Source organism: Chaetodon auriga, chromosome 12 (assembly GCF_051107435.1).
Source record: "Chaetodon auriga isolate fChaAug3 chromosome 12, fChaAug3.hap1, whole genome shotgun sequence".
Taxonomy (NCBI): Eukaryota; Metazoa; Chordata; class Actinopteri; order Chaetodontiformes; family Chaetodontidae; genus Chaetodon; species Chaetodon auriga.
The window spans coordinates 26,900,068-26,926,551 of NC_135085.1; the positions used below are offsets into that span (position 1 = coordinate 26,900,068).

The 26,484-nt window shown below is 42.0% G+C and overlaps 1 protein-coding gene across 15 annotated transcripts in view; it reads left to right on the forward strand.

Annotated features, from left to right (window-relative positions):
* Positions 1 to 26,484, forward strand: part of amph (amphiphysin) — a 35,137-nt gene that overhangs the window by 3,446 nt on the left and 5,207 nt on the right. The window contains exons 2-20 of one of the 15 annotated variants that reach the window (XM_076745875.1): positions 2,630 to 2,710; positions 7,186 to 7,240; positions 7,528 to 7,622; positions 8,941 to 9,036; positions 9,119 to 9,226; positions 9,382 to 9,467; positions 13,763 to 13,838; positions 14,313 to 14,395; positions 15,107 to 15,245; positions 18,504 to 18,623; positions 18,743 to 18,826; positions 19,342 to 19,368; positions 19,595 to 19,618; positions 19,958 to 20,167; positions 22,085 to 22,114; positions 23,321 to 23,362; positions 23,878 to 24,228; positions 24,886 to 24,930; positions 25,932 to 25,982. In XM_076745875.1, coding sequence (XP_076601990.1) covers positions 2,630 to 2,710; positions 7,186 to 7,240; positions 7,528 to 7,622; positions 8,941 to 9,036; positions 9,119 to 9,226; positions 9,382 to 9,467; positions 13,763 to 13,838; positions 14,313 to 14,395; positions 15,107 to 15,245; positions 18,504 to 18,623; positions 18,743 to 18,826; positions 19,342 to 19,368; positions 19,595 to 19,618; positions 19,958 to 20,167; positions 22,085 to 22,114; positions 23,321 to 23,362; positions 23,878 to 24,228; positions 24,886 to 24,930; positions 25,932 to 25,982 — 1,803 coding nt within the window. Of the gene's footprint in view, positions 1 to 2,629; positions 2,711 to 7,185; positions 7,241 to 7,527; positions 7,623 to 8,940; positions 9,037 to 9,118; positions 9,227 to 9,381; positions 9,468 to 13,762; positions 13,839 to 14,312; positions 14,396 to 15,106; positions 15,246 to 18,503; positions 18,624 to 18,742; positions 18,827 to 19,341; positions 19,369 to 19,594; positions 19,619 to 19,954; positions 21,797 to 22,084; positions 22,115 to 23,320; positions 23,363 to 23,877; positions 24,229 to 24,885; positions 24,931 to 25,931; positions 25,983 to 26,484 lie in introns of all 15 variants that reach the window. The other 14 variants (XM_076745868.1, XM_076745869.1, XM_076745870.1 and 11 more) reach the window with 14 other exon arrangements.

The following is a 26,484-nucleotide window of genomic DNA, read 5'->3' on the forward strand; positions in this document are numbered from 1 at the left end:
CCTTCTTGGAAACAGCGTTGATGTTAGTTTTCGAGTTCAGTCTGCTGTCAAGATGCACTCCGAAGTATTTGTAATCCTCCACCACTGTGACATTCTCCCCCAGAATGCACAGTGGTTGTGTGGTCGTCCTGTTCCCTCTGAAGTCAGTAACCATCTCCTTGGTCTTGGCCACGTTAAGCAGCAGGTGATTTCTACCAGACCATTCCACAATGTCGTCCACCACTGCTCAGTATTCCTCCTCTCGTCCATCCTTTATACACCCCACCACCGCTGAGTCGTCCGAAAACTTCTGTAGGTGGCACGATGAAGAGTTGTACTGAAAGTCTGAGGTGTACAAGGTGAAGAGAAAAGGAGACAGAACAGTCCCCTGTGGTGCTCCTGTACTACTTTCCACAGTTTCAGACAGAACGTTGCCCAGTCGGACAAACTGCGGTCTGTCTGTCAGGTAGTCAGTAATCCAAGAGACTGTGGTCATCGAGTCCCATCACTCGCAGCTTCTCACCCAGGAGCAGTGGCTGTATGGTATTAAATACACTGGAGAAATCAAAGAAGTTGATCCTCACAGTGCTGCCGTTACAATCCAGGTGGGCATGAGCACGCTGCAGCAGGTGTATGATGGCATCATCCACACCCAGATGGGGCTTGGTAGGCGAACTGTAGAGGGTCCAGTGATGATTTCACCTGCGGTTGGAGGTGAGCCAGGACCAGCCTCTCCAGTACCTGCATCATGAGCGATGTAAGGGCAATGGGTCTGTAGTTGTTGGGGCAAGATGGAGATTTCTTCTTTGGAACAGGAAGGAGGCTGTTGTGGACAGTGGGGAGGTGTGAAGGAGCTGGTGAGCTGTAGGGCCACTCCTGGCTGTGATCTGAGCCTGTTGAAAAAGTGGTTTAGCTCATTGGCCTTCTCAAGGCTGCCGGCTGCTGGTGTGTCTTTTGCCTTGAGCCCCGTGATCTCCTTCATTCCTGTCCACACATCCTTCACTCTGTTCTGCTGGAGTTTCGCCTCCAGCTTCCTCCTGTAGGCATCTCTGATCTGCCTCAGCTTCTCCCTCAGCTCGTGTTGAACACTCCTCAGTTCTTTTTTGTCCCCTGACCTGAAAGTTTGTTTCTTCTTGTTCAGGAGACTTTTCAGTTCACCGGTGATCCAGGGCTTGTTGTTGGGGATGCAGCGTACAGTCTGGGTTGGCGGTATGGTCTGTTCACTGGATTTGATGTATTCTGTGATACACTCTGTCAGGCTGTTGATGTCCTCCCCATGTGGCTCTCACAACACATTCCAGTCTGTTGTCTCAAGGCAGTCCTGCAGTGACTCATTAGCCTCCTGAGTCCACCTCCTCACTGTTCTCGTGGACACAGGCTGCCTCTGGACAATAGGGACATACTGAGGTGTTAACAACACCAGGCTGTGATCAGCTCTGCCTACGGGGCGAAGGGCAGTGGCACTGTATAAATCCTTTACATTAGGGTTAGACAGTAAATCTGGTGTGGCATTGTCTCGTGGGACAGTTAATAAACTGGTTGAAAGTTGGAAAATTGGAGCACATGGCATTTTCAGCAGGAAAAAACACTGGATTGACGCAGCCCCTAAAACTGCGTTCAGATTCCAAAAAAAATTTTGCTCTTCACTCATCGTGAGGTAGAGTGCAGACATTTGCAAAGTGCAGCACAGGTATATATCTTCAAAAAGTGCATAGGGAAGCTATTCACCAAGTGTCTATAAAACAACAGCAGTTGCAAGATTCATGCAGGTTCATGCCTCACTGAGTCCTTCCAGGACCAGAGGCACAAACACACATCCACTTCACAATCAGTAACCTGTCTATACCTCACCAATGTGTCACAGTGCAATGGTATATGACAGCACGACATGTGCGCACAGATGGCACACAGACAGCGCAGTACCTGATGCTCATCATGAGGGAATGGAAGTGGAAAACATAAAATACGCTGTGAGAAATGGAGACATTGGTTACGAACTGTAACAGTCCGGCAAAGGGCAGAGCAAACATTTAAAGCACCTCAAATAGCAATCAGTGTGACCAAACAGTCATTACAAAGGGAATCATAGGAAAACCAGAGACATCCCTCAGGGAGAAAAAAATGAAAGAGCAGGGGAAGTAATTGCTATTTAGAACAGTTATAATTAGAGTAAGTTCACTTTCAAATCGAACATCTCAAGATATGTTTATTGTTCTTCCAACTGCATTTCTTACATTTTGCGACTCAAACATATCTTAACAATGTCATGTGATGTGCCTCTTCAGAACACCAAATATTACTGGCACCACTACAGGAAATTACAGATGAATATTTAATATCCAGGAATTCACATTATAGACGCTACCACTGACCACACTCAGTCCAGCTATATAAAAAGTTTCCACTTAGTCTTGTTCTCTAACTAACTCAGTTCCTAGCCGAGCTGAAACATTGTTGGTGGCTAGCATGATCGACAACAGTATTCACAGTGGGAAATGTTTGTGTCGGTCGATGCGTCTCAGCTGGAGTCTCCTGTGATGAGTGTGGAATAGTAGGTGTGTGCAGGTGACTCAGCTGCAGGAGGAGGCGAGGTCTTAAAGACTGAACTGTCTTTAAAAACAGGTGTACTAAGTGTCATATAATTTTTCAGGTGCTGCAGAAACTGGGAAAAGCAGATGAAACCAAAGATGAACAGTTTGAACAAGTGGTCATCAACTTCAGAAGACAGGAGGTGAGAGACATTTACAGATCACAGTTGGTTTTTCTGCAACAACTACTTCCTCAAACATAAAATATGAAACGTAAACACAGTGGAGACACTAAGACAACTGAAGACATTATCAGGGCAGTTCAGAATAAAACAAAGGGTGCATGATAAAAGCAGCAAAAGCTACAATAGGAAGAATAAAGATTAAATAAAAACTAAAATATTTCAGGAACCAAGAGGCAGATTACAATGTATTAGATTTAGAGCACTTATTTCACATGGTATCAATGAATGGTGCACATAACTTTTGTATGCCTGTATGTCTGAGTTGAGGGGACGACACAGGATACACTGTGTGGTGGATTGAGCTTGCTGTGTCATCTGTCTGTCTGTCAGAAAGAGAAGCTGCTGCTCATCAATGATTTTACTGGTTACCTTGACAATGTTTCTGAGATGATTACTGTTTTGGACATTTAGATTTCCATATCAACAAATTAGTGAGAAGGTAAGGACTGATTCTATCATGGCAGTGTAGAATAGCAGCAGCAGCTGTCTGTCATCACTAAAACCCATAAAAACAGCTTTTGTTGTCCCTTCTTATATGTTGCCTCAGTGTCTCCAACAAAGCTCAGTGTCTTATCAATATACTGTAAGTGCCAAGATACCAGGTGTTAGAGTTACAGGGTCTACCACTATGCAGTTTCTACTTCTTGTCCTTTAACTATGCCCTGGGAAAGTGAAGTGATATCTTTTGGAAGGTGCTGCAATGACAACAATCAACAACAACAATGAAAAACAACAACACATCCTATTTTAGTGAGAGAAACACACAAAAAATGAAATGCAATTTCCCTCCAAAGATCATGAGAAAATGGCTGCTGCTCACCCCTCACAGAGGTCCAAGTAACCACTGAGGCTGTTTACAGGAAAAGTTAGAGCAGACAACTTCCTGAGGAAATTCATCTTTAATAAGACCCATAAGTGGAAATGGAGTGCATCTGCTTCCCAAAAAATATGAGCCCAATCTTCCAGATGGTGATGCTATAATTAAAGCCCAAAATTTCCATTTTTTTTTTTGTAAAGGCCACGGACCTCACAATGTAAGTCCGATTGACTTGATAGTGGACACACAAGTCCAGCTCAATGTGCTATTCAAATCAGCCACAATAGTATTCCGCCATTTTGAAGTTTTTGAAAAATGTACTATGAACAGAACTTGTTGGATTTTGATTGTATCAGCACCAAATACAGCATGGCAAGACTGAGATAGACACTCTATTATAAATGAGCAAGATTGGTTGAAAAACATGGCCACCATCAGCCAATAAAAGTGGTGGGAAAATGGCCATAACTTGTTAACAATTTATCCAATCCTCAAAAATCTGTGTATATATCTTCAGGCCAGGATTGGGAATAGGTTGAGTGAATCACTTTGAGCCCTACCTATAAAGGGCACCACAAATACCAAAACCATGTACCTCAAAACCCAGTCAACAGAATTTCACCAATTTTGGTGTGCATGCTCTGGGAGCAAGCATGAACTAAAATCTGAAGAGCCATATTGATTAGTGCAAGTGGAATAGGCCTGTCACATATTTAGTTTGGTTTGCAAATCAGCAAACTGTTTCGCCGATAATCATGTTCAGAGAGGGCAAGATGAAAGATGTGGTCAGACTCACAAAACAGAGTTCTTTACTAGGGGGTAGGAGAGCAGGTGAGGTCAAATGCAGGGTGGGTCGATACCAAGAAATCCGTCCAAAAATTATTGCTGGAGAATCTTGCATCAGGGCTAAGAACAATCTGGCAATGAATGAGTGAGCGAGAGCTGCTTAAGTGAAGAGGTGAAGAGTGCTGGAAGAGCAGGTGAGCAGATGAGGGAGAGTAGCAGCACATAAGGAGTTGATGTGACAATGCTTGCTGGCTGTAACGACAGTTTCCCCGGTGTGGGATCAATAAAGTCTTAACTTATCTAAACCTGGAATTTTTTTGCTATCTGCGAATAGACCTCAATAGTAGTGTGTGCAAGACGGCCTAAAGATCACAGAACTAGAAGCCTTCTGCAAGAAGAATGGGTGAAAACCCCCCAAACAAGAATTTAAATACTCTTACTAAAGGCTATCTATCTATCTATCTATCTATCTATCTATCTATCTATCTATCTATCTATCTATCTATTTTTTCCAGACCAAAACATTAGCCAATGCCTAACATTGTTAATAAGCTGTAAGAAGAGAAATTAACTCCCAAAGGTTATGTTCTCAAACACGGGCGCTGCCATATTGTCTTGGCATAGAGCGTGATGTCACAAGGTTGGTTGGATCCAGGTCTTTCAATACTCCGCTTATGGCAACAGTGACAAAATGGAACCTCAAAGAAAGAAGAACTGCAAGGGAGGTCATTTTTGTATCGCCCCAGGCTGTAGCAATGAATTCACAGAATAAAAAACCACAGCAAGACTGTACATTTTCATGTTTTGCCATCAAAGTGGCAATCGGTTCTCCGTCGCTGGCTAGCTGCTCTAAAACACCAGAGTCCCTCTCTCAGTCCTGCAGCTTGGGTTTGCAGCAAGCACTTTGTAAATGAGGACTACATCGAGGAGGACGCTTTGAATTAGGTGTCCTGGTGACTCGTAAAACAAACTGCTCCACCTGTGTTTGATTTTTCATCTTACAGTGTCAGGTCCACAGACCGCCCGACACAGTCCGACGGCAGCAATGAGGCGGCTGTGCGCCGTAAGGCAAGAGCACAACACCGTGCCGTTGTGGCAGAGCAGGGAGAGAAAGGCTAGCTGGTGGAGATCGCTAGTACTATGCACAACTGATCAAACTGTAGTCATACATTTAGGTCATTAAAACGGAAAATGACTGCCGTGGCTAAAGCATGCACTGTCCTGTGTGCGTGCGGTTTGTGTGCGGACGACACCATCTATTAGTCATAACCATTACATCGTCAACCGTAAAGCCGGCGCGTTTATGTGGCACGGCTAAAAAAATCAATAAATAAAAAAAAGCTTGCTATCTACAATATAATTTGCCTTTTATTCCTGCTAACGCTGTGTAATTTAAATGGACCACTGATACAAGCAGCACATTTTTCCAGTGATGGCAGGTTTAAAAAATACTGTGGCATAGTTACTACATAATAACTACAATGATAATTTCACTTCATTTTCTACAATAATAAACATCAAACAATCAATTCATATAATTAATAAAACACTCATTCATGATTCTAGATTACTTTATTTTTACCATACACAAAAAAAACAGTTAAAAACTATTTTCAATCCATGTTAAATCTCTTGTGAAATTCGCTGGAGTTGCAGCTTGTGGAGTGCAGGAGGAGCCAAGGGGAGGCCAAGAGGAGGCGAAGAATCTTTTTCTGGAAAAGGGATCATCAATGCTCTAAATCCAATATAAGTAACTTATATAGATTCTAATTTATCGTTAGAGACGCCCTCAGACTGCGATCAGTGTACACTGCCTCATCGTCTCAACCATCACATCATCTGCAGCCACAGGATCCACATTTTCAATCCGCCATCCACGTAGTTGATTCCACACCATTTCTCAATGTTGGGGTGACAGGACGCTGCAAAGTACACAAAGTACCTGTAGTATCATGTAAAAAAAGGGTTAGGGTAACCCAGAAGATGGCCCACGTTCGCCTCCCGACAACAAATACATTATGTCGGGGTTGGCATTTCCCTGCAGTGTCCACACCTGCACCACGCTGTGTTGCCCACCATCTCAGCACCTGCAGAAGCCATCAGCTGCTCTTCCTCCAAAACAACCTGTGGCTGTGTTTGTCTCCTCAGTGGCTGGAAGGCGTATGCGATGGCATCGCTTTGAAATTCCGCTCAATTTCGTCCTCTTCCATTGTTTCTTCATATTTCCTCACTCTTTTGTATATACTGTTTTGTTTCTAATCTGCATTGCACTTCTTATATTAATCTTTACTAATCTTTACTGATGCTGCTGTATTCTGAAATTTCCCCTCGCGGGACAAATAAAGGAATATTGATTGATTGATTGATTGATTGTACTGCCAAGCTAGCATGTATACAACCCGATCCAACCAACCAACCTTGTGACATAGCTAATGACACAAAAACAACATGGCAGCGCACTATTGCTGAAGGAGTTGATCAGCACAAAAGAAAAACTCTTCTAATTTTATGTAGAAGTACTTTCCATCTTTAAAAAAATCACAGACGTATTCCCACACACTTAATTTTGTGTGAAATAAATAAAAATCGGGGTGTTTCATGTCCTCTTTAAGGATAATCAATCTTAAACAATAAACTTCCTTTACAGGAAGGTTTCCACTCAGAGAAATTCCTGTGACTGTTTATGTCTGCTCAGGAAATATCCTTGCTGGGTCTCCACACAAACGACAGTTTTGACGAAAAACACAGAGCCGTCATGTTGCACAAAAATAAAATGATGTAGAATATTTTAGTGTGTGTGTATTAATCAGTACTCTGTGTGCTCTGTCAGTCTGAGGGCTCTCGGCTGCAGAGGGAGATGAAGTCCTACTTGTCTGCTATTAAAGGTGAGAAAGAATCTTTGTTGCTTAGTCTCTTATAACCACATCCACATGTTTCCCACATCATGTATACAGTATAAAACATATTTACATTGCATATATAGAAAACACACACTATACAACACATACAAAACACACATACTCTCTTGTCATGACTGTCTTCATACTGCTGGTACTAAATTATTCTAGTGTACAGTAAAGTTCATTTTTGACCTGTTTCGTATAGGATGGTCTCTCTTCTTTTAGGTCACCATTAAGTTGTTCATTACCTGACTGTGTTTTTGTTCCTGCAGGGATGCAGCAAGCCTCCATCAACCTGACACAGTCTCTGCATGAAGTCTACGAACCAGACTGGCACGGAAAAGATGACGTCATGGTCATTGGGAAGGTCAGAGTCACAACAACACAAACATGACACCTATCTATCTATCTATCTATCTATCTATCTATCTATCTATATATCTATGAAAGATGACACCTGAGCACGTCATGCAAACAAGACAGGATGACATTTAAACACATCACATTGTCAGTGTGTCTTCACGTGCAGCTGATCCGAAACATGCTATCAACCAAAGCGTTCTCTCACATAGGGAACAACAATTACACTTAAAATCTTAATTATTTTCTGCCTTTAAACGTTAGCATCAACAGAAGCCATGTCAGCTAATGTGTAGCATGTTAATCACAAACACTCATTCTTTTTTAACCAGCCATTATTAATTGATGTTATTTCACTGTCAATAGATAGATAGATAGATAGATAGATAGATAGATAGATAGATACTTTATCCATCCCCAAGGGAAATTCACAAGTTCCAGCATATTCCACAAATTTTAAGTAAAAGGCATGCAATAAATAATCTAAAAGCACAGCAAGCAAGGAGTTAAAAGTTAAATGTAAAAAATGTAAAAATGTCCACACATCCAGTGCAATAGGACTAAAAGCACATATGATACAGAGATGGAAAGAAAAACTACTGAACAGAATATTTTTTTAAAATAAGTTTATAATTTGGCCTTGGCGTCTGTGTGTCCCTGTGATGTGGCTGACAGCTCCTGGTGGGGTCTTCCAAGGCACATGGGCCCCAGCTGCCAGACTAACAATGATTCTCAGACCCCATATGAATTAGTCACAATGGAGCTGCAGGACCTCATCAAAAGGGAGCCAGACCAGGAGTGGGGCTCAATAGGAGGTATCTGGTGACCAGGTCTTGACACCAGGGACCCAGTCAGGCACAGCACAAAGAAAGTACATGGAGCTGCTTCCTTGCTGTCCCACTACCCACAGCAATAAGCGTTGGGATCAGAACATATAATGGTAAATAATAAATGGACTGTATTTATATAGTGTTTTTCCAACACTAGTCAGCATTAACACATTCACACACCTTTGTTCACTGGCGGCAATGTGCCACCTGCTCATTATGAGCAGTACTCACATTGATAACACAGCACTGGGAGCAATTAGGTTTTCAATATCTTGCTGAAAGATGCATTGACATGTAGACTGCAGGGGCCGGAGATCAAACCAACGACCTTCTGATAAGGGGACCTCCTAAGCCACATCAACCCCATTGTCAGCCAAGCTGCAGGCAAAGGCATGGACCTTGGCACGCTGACCCCTGGCATAACAGATCTTACAGAATATGTATATTAATTTTTGATGGGTTGCTTTGACGACATACATTGTGGTTTTCCTGCAGGATTGTGATGCATTATGGGAAGACTTCCATAACAAACTGGTGGACTCAACGCTACTGAACCTAGATGCGTACCTGCAACAGTTTCCAGACCTCAAAGTAACAATTTGTCTTATGCTTAAAGAATCTTTTACAGTGTTGATGGTTCATCATCTAAAAACTGAAACTTTTTACATTTCAGACTCGTGTGGCCAAAAGAAGTCGGAAACTTATCGACTATGACAGTGCTCGTCATCATGTTGAAACTCTGCAGGTGTCGGGGATGAAGAACGACCGCAAGATGATGAAGGTGAATCCACTTGTCTGTTATTATACATGCTGGAGGCTAGAAATTCAGAAGATTAATTTCTAGTTGTTTTATACTACCTGTGCATGTGTAATATGTTACCTGTTCTGGTGTTGTATGAAGTTAATATTATTTAACAGACTTGTTTTTGTTGGCAGGCAGAAGATGAGTTGAAAAAGGCTCAGAGAGTGTTTGATGAGCTGAATGTTGGTCTGCAGAATGAACTACCAACTCTCTGGGACAGGTGAGGCAGATCTCATATAGATACCTGTCTGAAAGCACCATAAGACACCTTTTGTTTAGAACAGGAGTGATCATTGGACACCATAGTGTCTACCTGAGTGTAGCAGTGTGTATCTAAGAGTATCTGAGGGTAACTGTGTGCAGCTGTGTTTAATTAACTGCCAACTGTCTGGGACAAGTGATTCGGATTACATACACACATATCTGACAGCACCATAGTACATTTCCTTATTTAGAACTTTAAGTGATCACTGGACACTACAGTGTATAACTGAGAATAATTGTGTACAACTGTGTATAACTGTGTGTATCATATTTAAATGTATGTAACTGTGTAACCATGTGCAGCTGTGTGTTAATGTGTGCAACTTAGTGTAACTGTATATCTGCGTACAACTGTGTGTAACTGTGTTTAACATGGAGTTAGATTTCTGTCAAAAATAAACAAACACAAAAACTTTAATCCACAAACATTTAACTATCCACATGCAAACACCATTCAGTTTGTGTTTCGTAAATCATCATTTGAATGATAATAAAAAGTGTATTCACCAATGTAAATAACATTTTCAGATGTGGGTGAAAAAACAGACAAATGTAGATTTTTCCAGTTTGCAAGCAAAGCTTTTCAGTCTTAAATGTAAATATTGGAAACACATCTGAAATATATTTTACATTGGTGAATATCCTGGGGTTGGGGCTCGCAGGCGAGCGCCTGGTGGCCGGGTCTTTGCCCACGGGACCAGGCCGGGCTCAGCCCGAAGGAGCGACGTGGGCCCGCCTTCCCGTAGGCCCACCACCCGCAGGAAGGACCAGAAGGGGCCAGTGCTTTGCGTTTTGGGTGGCAGTCGTGGGCGGGGGCCCCGACGACCCAAACCTCTGGCTATGGGGACATGGAATGTCACTTCGCTGGGGGGGAAAGAGCCGGAGCTAGTGCGGGAGGTTGAGCGGTACCGACTAGAGATAGTCGAGCTCACCTCCACGCACAGTTCGGGCTCTGGAACCCAACTCCTTGAGAGAGGCTGGACTCTCTCCTACTCTGGAGTTGCCCGCGATGAGAGGTGGCAAGCTGGTGTGGGCTTGCTTATAGCCCCCCAGCTCAGCCGTCATGTGTTGTTCAGTTCTCCCTGCTGAGCGAGAGGGTCGCTTCCCTGCGCCTTCGGGTCGGGGACAGGTCTCTCACTGTTGTTTCGGCCTATGGGCCAAACGGCAGTGCAGAGTACCCGGCCTTCTTGGAGTCCCTGGGAGGAGTACTGGAAAGTGCTCCAACTGGGGACTCCATCGTTCTGCTGGGGGACTTCAATGCCCACGTGGGTAGCGACAGTGATACCTGGAGGGGTGTGATTGGGAGGAACGGCCTCCCCGATCTGAACCCGAGTGGTGTTCTGTTGTTGGACTTCTGTGCTAGTCATAGTTTGTCAATAACGAACACCATGTTCAAGCATAAGGGTGTCCATCAGTGCACGTGGCACCAGGACACCCTAGGTCGGAGGTCAATGATCGACTTTGTAGTCGTATCATCTGACCTTCAGCGGTATGTCTTGGACACTCGGGTGAAGAGAGGGGCTGAGCTGTCAACTGATCACCACCTGGTGGTGAGTTGGATCCGCTGGCAGGGGAGGAAGCGGGACAGACTTGGCAGACCCAAACGTACTGTGAGGGTCTGTTGGGAACGTCTGGCGGAACCCGCTGTCAGGGAGGTCTTCAACTCCCACCTCCAGGAGAGCTTCGACCAGATTCCGAGGGAGGTTGGAGACATTGAGTCCGAATGGACCATGTTCTCCACTTCCATTGTTGATGCAGCCGTCCATAGCTGTGGCTGTAAAGTCGCCGGTGCCTGTCGTGGCGGCAATCCCCGAACCCGGTGGTGGACCTGGAAGTAAGGGATGCCGTCAAGCTGAAGAAGGAGTCCTATCGGGCTTGGTTGGCTCATAGGACTCCTGAGGCAGCTGACAGGTACCGGCAGGCTAAGCGGGCGGCAGCTCGGGCGGTTGTAGAAGCAAAAACTCGGGTCTGGGAGGAGTTCGGGGAGGCCATGGAGGAGGACTACCGGTCGGCCTCGAAGAAATTCTGGCAAACCGTTCAGCGCCTCAGGAGGGGGAAGCAGCTCTCCATTAATACTGTTTACAGTGGAGCTGCTGACCTTGACTGGGGATATTGTCGGGCGGTGGAAGGAATACTTCGAGGATCTCCTCAATCCCAGTCTTCTGCAGAGGAAGCAGAGACTGGGGACTCGGAGGTCGATTCGTCCATCACCCGGGCTGAAGTCACTGAGGTAGTCTGCAAGCTCCTCGGTGGCAAAGCTCTGGGGGTGGACGAGATCCGCCCTGAGTACCTCAAGTCACTCGATGTTGCAGGGCTGTCCTGGTTGACACGCCTCTGCAACATCGCGTGGCAGTCGGGACGGTGCCTTTGGACTGGCAGACCGGGGTGGTGGTCCCTCTGTTTAAAAAGGGGGACCGGAGGGTGTGTTCCAACTATCGGGGGATCACACCCCTCAGCCTCCCTGGGAAAGTCTATTCCAGGGTACTGGAGAGGAGAATCGGGCCGATAGTCGAACCTCGGATTCAGGAGGAACAATGCGGTTTTCGTCCCGGCCGCGGAACACTGGACCAGCTCTTTACCCTCCACAGGGTGCTTGAGGGTTAATGGGAGTTTGCCCAACCAGTCCACATGTGTTTTGTGGACTTGGAGAAGGCATTTGACCGTGTCCCTCGCGTCATTCTGTGGGAGGTGCTCCGGGAGTATGGGGTTGGAGGCCCTCTGCTGAGGGCTGTTCAGTCCCTGTACAACCGGAGCAGGAGCTTGGTCCGCATTGCCGGCAGTAAGTTGGACCTGTTCCCGGTGCATGTTGGACTCCGCCAGGGCTGCCCTTTGTCACTGGTTCTGTTCATTATTTTTATGGACAGAATTTCTAGGCGCAGCCAGGGACCGGAGGGGGTTCGGTTCGGGAGCCGACAGATTTCGTCTCTGCTTTTTGCGGATGATGTTGTCTTGTTGGCTCCATTGAGCCAGGACCTTCAGCGTGCACTGGGACGGTTCGCAGCCGAGTGTGAAGCAGCTGGGATGAGAGTCAGCACCTCCAAGTCCGAGGCCATGGTTCTCGACCGGAAAAAGGTGGCTTGCTCCCTCCGGGTTGGGGGAGAGATCCTGCCTCAAGTGGAGGAGTTTAAGTATCTTGGGATCTTGTTCACGAGTGAGGGAAGAATGGAGCGTGAGATTGACAGGCGGATCGGTGCAGCGGCAGCAGTAATGCGGTCGCTGTATCGGTCCGTCGTGGTGAAGAAGGAGCTGAGCCGAAAGGCGAAGCTCTCGATTTACCGGTCAATCTACGTTCCGACCCTCACCTATGGTCATGAACTTTGGGTCATGACCGAAAGAACGAGGTCCCGGATACAAGTGGCTGAAATGAGTTTCCTCCGCAGGGTGGCGGGGCACTCCCTTAGAGATAGGGTGAGGAGCTCTCTCACCCGGTAGGAGCTCAGAGTAGAGTCGCTGCTCCTCCACATCGAGAGGAGTCAGCTGAGGTGACTCGGGCATCTCTACTGGATGCCCCCTGGACGCCTCCCTAGGGAGGTGTTCCAGGCATGCCCCACCGGGAGGAGGCCCCGGGGAAGACCCAGGACACGCTGGAGTGACTATGTCGCTCGGCTGGCCTGGGAACACCTCGGGGTCCCCCCAGATGAGCTGGAGGAAGTGTCCGGGAGAGGGAAGTTTGGGCGTCCCTGCCTAGACTGCTGCCCCCCGCGACCTGGCTCCGGATAAGCGGGTGGAAATGGATGGATGGATGGATGGATGGATGGTGAATATACTTTTTGTATCGATTCAAATAATACACAAATTAAACACAAACTGAGAGGTGTTTGTGCGGCTAGTAAAATCTTTGTTGATTCTACTTTTGTGTGTGGGTATCTGTGTGTACCTATATGTATCTGTGTGTCACCACGTGTATCTGTGTTACTGTGTGTAACTGAGTGTATGTGTGTGTAACTGTGTGTATCTGTTGTGATATGATCTGTTCTGATGTGACTATGGATATTTTGCCTTGTTCCTTTTTCTCTGCTAATGCATAGTTGTCCTTGGATGTTTATGATCTGACTGACTTTCCAGAGACTTGCTGGCATTACTTCTGTCTATTTTATTGAACTTTATCTGTTGTAAACATTTGTGGAGACCATGTAAGGAAATGTTCAAGAAGCAGATGAGTTTCTTAAACAATGTTTTAATCATCTGGAGAACAGCAATGTCACAGAATCACAAATATTCACCAATGCTTGTGTCTTTCTTGCTCTGCAGACGGGTTGGCTTCTACATCAGCACCTATAAGAGTGTGACAAATATGGAGGCTAAATTTCACCGTGAAATCTCTCTGGTGAGGAGACATCTGCATACACAGTAAAACAATAAAAAGGCTTTAGAGCTGCTTTGAATATTGAATAATCCAGAGGAACATTCAGACAGACAGCAGTCCAGTTGCCTGAATAAAATGTTGGCATTGCACATGCCTGCAAACCATGGATACATTAATTTAGTACATTTCTTCTGTATCCTATCAATGTTTATACACAGTGACATAGTTCAGATTACTGGTATCATGTATATGAGGTGAGTTTCTCATCAGGGGAGGAAATGGTAGTGGCCTGACAGCTAAGTGAGACTGCCAAGAAACACCACACTACAAACCTGAATATTTATATCAAGACTTCAGGACATTCAGGTACTTTAAGCCAAACATGATGCAAAGGTAAACTGAGTCATTGTTGCTGGAGTTTATTGTTTTTATTTATTATATAGCTTCTATTATATTATATAAGGAAAATAACTTCACATTCTTCTGACTCTCCAGGTATGTAGGCAGCTGTATGAAGTGATGACCAAACTGGGTGAGCAGCACTCTGACAAAATGTTCACCATCCAAGGAGCACCTAGGTCAGTATGAGTTTGGGGAGTCAGTTCAACTTCTCATTTTGAAACAGAAACATTTAGTTTGATTTTCAAAATATTCTATTTAGTTTGATGAAAGTTATTTCATTAAATTTGTTACAATTATTTTTGAGTGAAATCTTTTTTTTAGTTGTTGTAGTTTATTGTCCTTTCGGAAGCTATACTAGAAGGTATGAAGGACTGCTGGGCACAGGAAGTCCAAAAAGGCACTTCCCTGCACGTCCTGATGGTAACAACTGGTATTGACCACAGATAGGGTGTGATACATCACTGATGATTGCCTGCCCGTTCCACGCGGGAGTCACAAAGCCAATCCATGTTATTTTTGACTTCACATCTGTTTCTTTGTCATAAAGGTACCAGTTTGTAGTTGTTTTGTAAATATTGAGTCCAGTTAGATATACTTGTGAACAAATATGAGAAAGGTTTTCTGTTCTGCTATGTTTCCGTAAACAATGTTAAGTTTTTGTCTGTTGGACATTTAAAGACTCCTTTCCCACTTACTTTGTTCATAAAGATAAAATGACTCAAACTGTAGAACGGGAAAAGTTAGCAATAAACCTAGTTATACCAAGTCCACTTCATCACATCAAGTTAAAACACCTGCAACACTGGTGTTTGTTTGTAACATCTGAGAGGGGCCAGCCAGTCAAAAGACTCTGTCATTGTGATAACATGTTTTTTGTCTCGTCTCAGTGATTCAGGACCACTACGACTTGCCAGAACCCCATCACCACCAGAAGATGAGAGTCCACCCGAGAGTCCAGATGCTAGCTCTAATCACATGCTCCGCCCCATCTCACCTGGACCACCACGGCCCAAATCTCCTACACAGGTAGGTCAAATATTAATGTACAGATCCTAATAATGAGTAAATCTAATCCTAAGTGGATCTAGATCTCCCACACAGGATGTTGTTATCCTGCCTGGATCCAGATCTCTATCACAAGTGGAAGTGATTCTAAGTGGATCCAGATCCACATCACAGGTAGATCCAAACCTACCTGGATCCAGATCTCCATCACAGATAGATCCAGATAGTTATCACAGGTAGACCTAATCCTGACTGTATCCAGATCGCCATTATGGGTAGATGTTATCCTTACTAAATCCAGCTCTGTACAGGTACAGGTAGCAGAGGTAGAGGTTATACAATCTGGATCCAGTTCTCCATCACAGGTATATGTGAAATTTTATTGGTTCGGAGAACATGAAATATGTAGTTCATATAAATGTTTAGATGACATAATAAGACAGTATTGTTAATAAATAATAGTGACTTATAGATAACAGTGAGTAATAGGTAACATGATAATGATTGATAATTGTGACTTGATTGAAGATACTGATTGATAGATTACAGTGATTGATAGATATAGTGAAATAGCTTCAGCACCACCAGACAGCATTTCTATATACTTTATTATTTAGCTGACTGTTAGAACTTCACAGTAACTTTCTGTGATTGTTTTTTTTTTTTTTGCTGCACACTTTTGTCTGTTAATTGGTGAGTGAACATGTAACACCAGTTTATGCCATTTGTCTGTATTACTGTATGTGTTGGGCAGATATATAACACTAGAGTTGTTATATACTGAATTGATACCTGAAAGTAGAATATCACCTTGTGTCCAGTGACTGTTTAGTGTTTACAATAGTCAATAGTGTTTACATGTTTGTCAAATGCATTTGGGCAAATATGTGTATGTATGTTGGTGTATATGTGGTGTACAGTATATGTATGTGTGTGTGTGTGTGTGTGTGTGTGTGTGTTCATATATAATGTCATACAGTGTGTTTCTAGAACACTGGTTCCCAGTCTTTTCTGTAATAGACTCATCCAGCATCTTAATAAAAGTTCAGCTTGTTGGTGTTAACCAACTGATGATGGGTTCTTGCAGGGGACAGCATGTGGATAGATCAACTAAAATCTCTGGATGTTTGAGTGTGCTGTTGATGGACTCATGATTCAACACTGCAGCAGAAACAGTGAAGCTGCTCACAGCTGGGAAAAATGAACATAAAAAGTGAAAGTTGGGTATACATCTCTGGACAGGAATGATTCAACCTTAACAATTACTGTTACTGTTGCTGGGGCGACTGTGGCGGTAGAGTGGTTGTCCCCCTAACAGGAGGTTGGTGGTTTGATCCCTGGCATCGGCAGTCCACATGCTGAGGTATCCTTGGGTGAGATACTGAACCCCAAAAGTGCCCCTGATCTGCGCCATCTGTGTGTGAATTCATATGTACATTGCTTTGGAGAAAAGCATCTTCCAAATGACTAATTGTAATTGTGGAGCTGAAAGGAAGCTGTGACATACAATAGATATGATGAGGCCAGGTAAGACACTAGAGACCACTGTAACTGCATAGAACTGGAACACAGTGGAGGACCAACATCTCAGATCTCTTTGCCACTAAAGGATTACTGTTGGGAACCAGTGTTGTAGAATGTACTGTCCACCATTAGAGCAGTAGAACAGAAACTGTAGAATAATTAATCAGAATTGCTCCTGTAGTTCTGTGTTTTGTATGGGCCTAAAACAGTGACAGCAAATTTTATCATCGAAAATAAAATTCACCTTTGGCAAAGGAAACATTATAATTGGAAAAGTATTGGCACTGAAAAACAAAACACAAGCATTAAAAAATATTTGATTTCATTTTGATATTTCATGATTTTCATGTGTTTTTCAATGACAATCTGATATTTTCTTCATGTCTGTCTTCTTTCCATGACAGTTTTTTTTTTTTTTTTAAGGTGTCAGGGTTTTGTCCAGTATCACTGGTTTTCAGTTTCAACTGTCTGTCACCATTTTGGTGTGGAGAGCAGGGATTTTTAGGAGAGGGGCAGACAGAATGGGATTTACATATCTGCATGCTAATGTGAAAACTTCACTGCTCTGAACTTGAGGGCTAGTCCAAAGCCACCAACGTGACCACACACCTAGCATACAGCATTAGCTTCGATAAGCTGTCTTGAAACTCCCAAAGCTGATGTATGTTCAGTCTATTTCACTGTGCTGTTGTTTATTCACAATGAACCAGGCTGAGAAAAAGTCAACTTTCAACTGATGTTATGCTGGTCTCGCAGCTGGATGTGATATCATGCAATGCTGCACTGAGACTATACAGAAAAATGCACACTTTGAATATTGAGTGATCAAACAAACATGTTGCAGCCACAAAAACAATGTGCTGCTTAGTCAGCTAGTTACTCTCAATGTGTCTCATCAACAATAAAATATTTTAATTCTCCCTCAGTTTTGTTCAGTAGCATTTTAGAAAGTTACGTCTCCACAGCATCAGTGCAAATACTTTCTTTGTTTTAAATAATGTGAAGCACAGAAAAAGCCTTGTGACTGGTTTAAGATGATCTAATGCTTTGGGTCATGGAAATATTTAACTTGCTTATGGGGAAGCTGCATATTGACACCTTTAGTCTTTCTGTTTTCTTGGAAATGTTACCTGCTGCCTGCAGTAAAGGTCTGAGGGATGGTTTGAGGAATTACTTCTTTTTATCCAGAGCATATACCTTCTCTTTGTGAGAACCTATGCTGTTTTATAATCACACCAAATTCAAAATTTAATTGGTCTCATTGGCATTGTCTGTTTCTGGTGTCAAACAAAGAACAGAGTTTAAAAAAAAAAAGAAGAAGATATATATGGATTTGTTCATAGCGCTTAAATAAACTTTTCATGATTCACAGCAGTCCTTGCAGGCACTGGCTGCTGATCAAATCTTTGTTTTAAGACCACAATTATGACAGAGTCAACAGAAATACAATGGAAGCACTTAACAGTGTACTACTTTTTCACCACAGTTTCGTTGAAGCTGTGCAACCAATTCCAAACCAACTATTACATCCTCACTGTAGCAACCCCACAGGTGCTGCCAGTTTTAAGTAATAGTAGTTAATTATAATAATAATGGACAAACTGTGGTGTGATCATTTGTTTATCATCCACATGTGGCTCCATCCATCCTATTTTATTTATAATATTAAATAGTGAAATGGATCAGAAAAAGTAAAAATGTGCTGCTTGATTAATTTGTGTTGATTTGATAATGGGTCATCATATGTTTTGGCAGCTTAAAAAGGGACCGCCGGTGCCTCCACCACCAAAGGTCACACCCACCAAGGAGGTGGCAGAGGAGCAGATCATCGACCTGTTTGGAGGAGAATTTTTACCAGCACCTTCACCATCACAGGTCTGTGGAGTTCTCACAGGTTTACTGTGTTCATTAATAAAAACTGACAAGTAATGCACAGTGTGTTCTATTCACTTGCTTAACTGTTTGCTTTTTTTCTGCTTTGTTGTTGTCCGCAGCCCAATGAACGACCTGGAGAATCTCTTCTCGATTTGGACTTTGATGCTTTTCAGCCAGATGAAAGTGTTTCACCAATACCACAGGTTCCCTCACATTTCACCTGTAGCAGTGTCGTCACCTGAACATTTTTAACTGAATAAAGAAATACCAGCACCACCAGCTTCATCAACACACTGGTCTTATTAATTGAATGACAGTGTGGAAACTACATTTCACTAGTCCAGTGACTGTTGACTGACTGAAGTAGATAATTACAAAAAAATTGCAGATTTGCATGATTCACCTGCTCTCAGGTGACTGATTGCTTGAAAGGCAGATAGGTAACTGATCACCTGATGATGAAGTTGTTACTTTTTTGTTCAAGTGAGTTTAATATTTACTCCCTTGGTGTTGGAACAAAAAACAAAAATAAGTAAAACTTAATCATCATCATACATTAATAAATAGAAAAGATAGAAATAGATGTTTGATCAAAGGTATAATTTATCCTTCCCAGTCTGTTCCTGTTAGTCCCATCAGGAGCTGGTCTTGATATGAATTTGTTATTTGTATGAAATGAGTTTATTTACATTAACATCTTGTACTCTGGCCTTTTCAGACAGCTGTACCTTGGGATATGTGGTCGGTCAGTAAAAGCTTCTTTCTTATTTTAAATTGCTTAATGGTATGAGTTTCCACTGTTAGTATTCATATTTACTCCTAAATGTATTCTCAGATTGTTATTGAGGGTAAAATGTCACTTATTTGAAGAGGATCAATGAAAAATGAAGGTGGTAAAAAAAACTTTACAAATACTTAATATGTTTGTCTCTGTAGATATTAACCATATTTTATCACTTTTTTTTTAAAAGGCAAACACCCAAACAGCTGAGCCTGTAAGTAAACACATTTACTCATCTGTTTCTCACCATCATTAAAACCTGATCAGTCACTGCTTGTTGGTGAATGGATAAAAGTAAAATTCAACTAAGTGCAATCGACTTGGCAAATTTCTCATGAAGCATGGGGCTTGGCGAGTGATTTTCTTCCAAAAATGTTCACCTTTTGAAGAAACAAGTTGTGAGCAATGCTGTTCTTTAGCTCTGATGGCCATGTTTGCAGTTTTTTTTTTTTTTTTAATTTACCCAGAATATTGTCATGCACTGGCCCTCCAGTTGGACTTAGTACTCGGCGGGAGCCAAAACTTTAACCCATTCCCTGCTTTTCCCAAGCAGGCTGCGGATGCCGGCTTCGTCGCCAACTGGTCTGCTGACTTTGGTTCATTATCATCTAATGGAGATACTACTTCAGGAGCCGAGGCCGCTGCTATAGGGCCAGAAGGGACACAGGGTGGGGGACAGGGTGGGGCTCAGGGCTGGCCCCAGCCGGGTGGAGACACAACTACACCTCCTCAGGACAGTGAGGCCACAACAGCTGAAGTCGAGGTTAGCAGCCCGGACTCTCAATTTAATCCCAACCTTAATCCCTCTGCAGACAGAGGTGATGAAGATGAAACAGGACAGGCAGATTCAGAGGGAGATTCAGCATGGCAGGAAGACCGCAGGAAGTCCACCCCAGGACTTATATTCACCAATGAGTATGGTGAACAGATTGAGGACTGTACAGAGGACAGGCAAGACAAGTGGTCTAGGTCTCCAGATGGGTCTGGATCTGAATATGAGACTGCTGAGGAATGGGGTGACGTAGGTCAGGGGGGAGGCTGGGCAAGTGCCGATGATGAAATTTCATATGAAGATCGTCAGCCAGTGAATGCCTCAGAGGGGTGGGGAAGTGGATGTGATGGTGTTGAACAGGTTTTACCAAAGAGCAGTGAAGCAGACAGAAACTGTTCAGCTGAAGAAGAGCTACCAGGAAAACAAACTAATCTCACATCAGTTTGTAGAGAATATTCTGAATCTGCAGGGGAACAAGACAAACAAGCTTTTACATTGGAAACACAGGGAGGAGGTGCGTTTGATTCAGGTCCTTTTGCTGAAACACAGACAGGAGGTGCGTTTGATTCAGATCCTTTTGTAGAAACACAGACAGGAGGTGCGTTTGATTCAGATCCTTTTGCTGAAACACAGACAGGAGGTGCGTTTGATTGTGATACTTTTGCTGAAACACAGGGAGGAGGTACATTTGATTGTGACCCTTTTGTAGAAACACAGGGAGTAGGTGCGTTTGATTCAGATCCTTTATCTGAAACACAGGGAGGAGGTGTGTTTGATTCAGATCCTTCAGCTGAAACACAGGGAGGAGGTGCGTTTAATTCAGATCCTTTTGCAGAAACACAGGGAGGTGGTGTGTTTGATTCAGATCCTTTTGCAGAAATACAGGGAGGTGGTGCGTTTGATTCTGATCCTTTTGCTGAAACACAGGGGGGAGGTGTGTTTGATTCAGATCCTTTAGCAGAAACACAGGGAGGAGGTGCGTTTGATTCAGATCCTTTTGCTGAAACACAGGGAAGTGGTGTGTTTGATTCAGATCCTTTTGCTGAAACACAGGGAGGAGGTGCGTTTGATTCAGATCCTTTTGCTGAAACACAGGGAGGAGGTGCGTTTGATTCAGATCCTTTTGCTGAAACACAGGGAAGTGGTGTGTTTGATTCAGATCCTTTTGCTGAAACACAGGGAGGAGGTGCGTTTGATTCAGATCCTTTTGCTGAAACACAGGGAGGAGGTGCGTTTAATTCAGATCCTTTTGCAAAAACACAGGGAGGAGGTGCATTTGAATCAGACCCTTTTGCTGAAAGACAGTTCGGGGACAAGGGGGGTGGAGAAGGTAGAGTTGTGGCAACAGAGGATGGAAATGGGTGGGATACAGACCCTTTTGCCAACAGTTTCCCAGCAGCCTCCAACACCACGTCCCGGCAGGAAGTTAGTGACAGCAGTGGCTTCAACTCCTCCATCGCTCAGCGAAACTCTGCACCTGTCTCAGCAGCAGAAGAAATTAAAGATGTTAATATTCCCAGAATTCACAAAGAACCAGAAAATTCAGACATGTCCGAAGATGAGGCTGCAAACCGGAGATTTGGGAAGTTGTACCAAGAGCTAGATACAGAAAAGGAAGAGGTACTGGACTTCCTCCCCTCTTCAGTCAAGTAGATTATAGCATAGAGTAGACTAGAAAAAAATTAAAACCCTTTTCCTGTTTTCTACTCTCCCACATATTGAGAAACAAAGTGAATGTAGTTGTCTAAAACCTGGATCCCAGCCTGAGCTCCTCCCACCTCTCCTCTTGCTTGCTTTTTGTTCATTCCATACTTTTAATTTTCATACCGAATCCATCTCTACAACTCATGAACTCATTTTACATGAAGGCTTTTTATACTGATTCTGTGTCTTTGCAATTCAATTTAGGTGACCGATGCATTTAATGGATTTTCACAGGTAATTTTTTAAATTAAACCCACATTTGCACACATTGTCTAGATGAAATAATGAAATCTGCAGTTTGCAGACGTAAATTCAGTGATCTTTTAGTCACAGAATGTTCAGATCTAATTCAGCCTGCAGGGACTTCTGATTTTATCCAGTTAAATGTCATTTTCATTGTACTGTTCAGCCTTCCAGCTGTATCTTTTAGAGTTAACTCTCAGTGGCCAAAGTTTGATTTCCTACAAAGTCTTTTCATATTTCATCTTTGAGCAGAACACATGCAAAGTTAAGACTTTACAAGCAAATAAATAATCATATCATATTTGACCAGGTAGTTAACTAGTTCTAAGATAACAAGAGGTGTGTCAGTCAGCCTCTGCAGTGTTAGAAAAACTGGTTAGAGGTTAAATGTCACTGGAAAGGTCACAAGTTGCTGCAGGACATTAAAAGAGACATTGACCCGAACAGCATGCTTACATCATGAAAACATCAGAGGCATTTTCCCCAGTAATGTCCTTTCTTTTAACATGTTGTGTCCTTAAATGTTGTCTCTCTTCATTTTTCATTACTTAATCCTTGTCACTTAATATCTAAATATCTCATCTGTTAAGATCTAATCTGTGAATATATCATCTCTGAATTCTCTCAATATCTCATCTCTTAATCCTCATCAATGTCAAGGGTCTTGATATTTCGTCTATTATGTCATCTCTTAATGTCTTGTCTTTTTAATTGTCATCACTTAATGCAGTGTCTCTTAAAATATTGTGTCTTGATATGTTTTTTATGTCAAGTCTTTTAATATCTTGTCTATTCATATTTTGTCTCTTAAATTGTCTCTGAATTCTTGTGTCTTAATATCTATTCTGTTAATATCTTGTCTCTTAATACCTTGTCTCTCAGTGTCTTGTCTTCTAATGTCTGGTCTCTTAATATCTTGTTTCTTAATGTGTCATCTTTTAACTCTTGTGTCGTAATATAACTCCTATCTTAATTATAGTGCCTTAATGTCCTGTCTCTTTATATGTCATCTCTTAATTCTGGTCTCCTAATGTCTCATCTCTTAATGTGTCATCTTTCAGTACCATCTATGAATCTACTGTAGCATAATGTTCTAGAAATATTCTTCATTTTCTGTGAATGATAAACAGTCATGTATTTCCTGGTCCTTACTAACAGTTGTGACTCTTCTGTGTTTTCAACATGTGCACTGTGAAGGATACCACTGCACCATCATTTTTTGCTGATTTCGATCAAATGGTAAGTTTGAAATTTAAGTACGTCGTGCAATTTTTTTGAAGGTAACGTGTGCATATTTATTAGGAATGGTGTGGAAATCTCCTTGATTTACTGCTTCTGTTGAACAGCTGTATTCTTTAATCTGCTTGTTGCATAGATTTTGTAATCTTTAGTTCTTGCTTATGTTTGATCTGCAGTTTTTTTTGTTTTCCCTCAAAAATATATTCAGATATCATGTGCAATGTTTTTAAAGCTGGTATATATTAAAATCTGACACATTTATTTGCGGTTTTGCATCATGTATAAATATTAATATTGTGGAGAAAGTATCTGATGTGTACTATATGTTAGGTATTTTTAACTTGAATGAAGTATGAGAACAAAACAAGGAGACCTGAAGCCTAACATTGTATTCATGGATGTTCCATTTACACAAAGAATTGTGAGCCTTCCATTAAATTCTATACAAAAAATCTGGGGCCAAAGTGTCACATTTGACAAGTTTTAAGGTAAACCACCTTATTTCTTTGCCAAAGAACAAAATTGATGCTGAACCAATTGAGGCACCTGAAGCCTCAGAGACAGAACCTGCTGAGAAACAAGACAATCCTCCAGCTTCCAATGCTGGTGAGGAACCTCAAGTTTCCCCGCCTGGTGAGGAGCAGTCAGCTTCCTGTGCTGGTGAGGAACCTCCACTTTCTCCTCCTGGTGAGGAACCTCTGGCTCCCCCTGCTGTTGGTGAACCTGAAGCTCCCTGTGCTGGAGTAGAGGCAGGTGAACATCCAGCTCCTCCTTCTGAGGAAGAGGTGGCGGAACCTGCAGCTGCTCCTGCTGGTGAGGAAGATACAGCAGAATGCCCTGGCAGCATGAAGGAGGAGAAGCCTTCTGTGAGTGAATATCATTGTATCATCATCATTATCATTGTCATCATCATCATCATCGCCATCATGATCGTCATTGCTGTCATCATCATTATGCCATCATCATTGCTATCATCACCATTGCTATAATCATCATCATCATCATCATTGCTGTCATCATCATCATCATCATCATCATCATCATTATCATTATGCTATCATCATTGCTATCATCATCGTCATTGCCATCATTATCATCTTTATTATCATCATCACCACCATCATCACCATTATTATCATTATATCATCATTGCTATCATCATCATCATCATCATCATCATCATCACCATCACCTTCATAATCATCATCATAATCATGATTATCATCACCATCTTCATTATCACATCATCATCATCATCATCATCATCACCATCACAACAGCTTCATCACCATCACATGATCATATCTTCATCATGATGTCATCATCTTTTGATCCACATCATTAGTAAAGTGTCAGTCAAGAACATCTAACATTAAATCACCTATTTTCCATTTCAAATTCATTGCTGTAAGCTGTTTCATTAGGGTTATGGTTCAGTTGGTAGGTTTATGGGTAGAGTTTGTCTCATTACGAGTTGGTTATTTTTAAGGAATAATGGAAAAAATGTGATTTCTTCTCTGAAGTCAACTGTTGGATCTCCAGGCTCTGAGATGGCAGAGCTTGGTGAGGTATGTACCTTAGATTTTTTTTTTTTTTCATTAGTTATTGGGTTTCTGTTCAATGTTGTCATAAATGAAGAAGTTTAGTAATGTATCCGTATTTTTTGGCAATAATGGCTAAAGAATTTAATATGTAAAATACAGCTGTTAATTAATCATTTGGTTTATCAATTGTATTTATTAAGTGATTAAACAATAAATAGAGTCTGGCATTTCGTTGAGTTTTTGTCACCCACAGCTTCAAGTGCCTTATTTTAAAACCCTGGTTTCATTTGCAACTTTCATGTTCATGTGTGATAGTTTTCTAATGGACATTCTGAATCCTTTTTGTGATGATCTGATTTTGTGAGTAGTGTCCTTTAAGCCTATTGAACTATAATATCTGTAATGAATGACTGCTATGCAAAGAAAAGCAGGAATCTACTCAAATAATTTTGCTAATTAATTGATTAATAAAGAATTTCCATGACTGGGCTGCACCAAACAGGAGAAGGTCAGACTTAGTTTTACATGTAAGATTGTTTAAAGTGTAACTGATTGGGATTTTAAGTGATTAACAAATCTAAGGCTATTTCATTTATGTAACAGTGTAGTTATTAGTCCTTGTCATCAGTAAATAACTGACATGTTTGATTAATGGTTTAATACTGTTAAACATGTGAAGATCAGTCCTTAATGAAAAATGCAGATTGAAGACAACAGCACCATCCCGGATATCACCTCCTACAGACCACTGAACTCTAACTTTCAGAATTTTTAAGTTCATTATTAACCCTGTAACCTCAGTAAAAGATCTTGTGCCACAATAGTTCATTAAATTATTGTTTTACAGAGATTATGTAATTATTTATTTATTTTTTGTAATTATTTATCCAAATAGTCAGACGTTACACTGATATTTTATCTGTAATAATCATGAACTTGTATTGCTGTAAACTAACAGCTAGTCTACTCTAACAGCTACTGTAAAACTCTTCCTGTTTAATGTAATGATTTGTGTCTGCACACAGATTCCTCCTGCTGATGAAGCCACAACATCTCCAGCTGAAGTAGCTCCATCGGTAAGTACCACTTAATGAATTGATGTATCACTCATCTGTCACTGTGACCACTAATTCAACAACAGATCACTCCAAAAGTAGCATAATCTATTTCAGGGATTCTCAGATTTGTTACTTTAAGGTCTGTGATATGTGATGCTTATTTAAGGTCAGATACATTTTTTTTACCCATAATTTAGGAACTGATAGCAAGTTCTCTGGTGTAAAGTTAATGTTGGGCTCGGTAGCAACAGCACACAACTAGCTTATTACTGTTTCACATTTTCACTTTCTTACAAACTTAATATTATTTGAATTAACCTATATGACAGACTCATGAAAATGTGAAATTGAAAGAGACAATCTGTTCAATACAAAACCAACAGTTCAGCTACCAATAAATGAGTCTGGACCTCAACAAAAAAAAAAAAAAAATCCTCCTTAGGATCCAGGATGCAAGCCAGATTAGTTTTGTTTTCATCTCTTCTTCTTCTTCTTCTTCTTCTTCTTCTTCTTCTTCTTC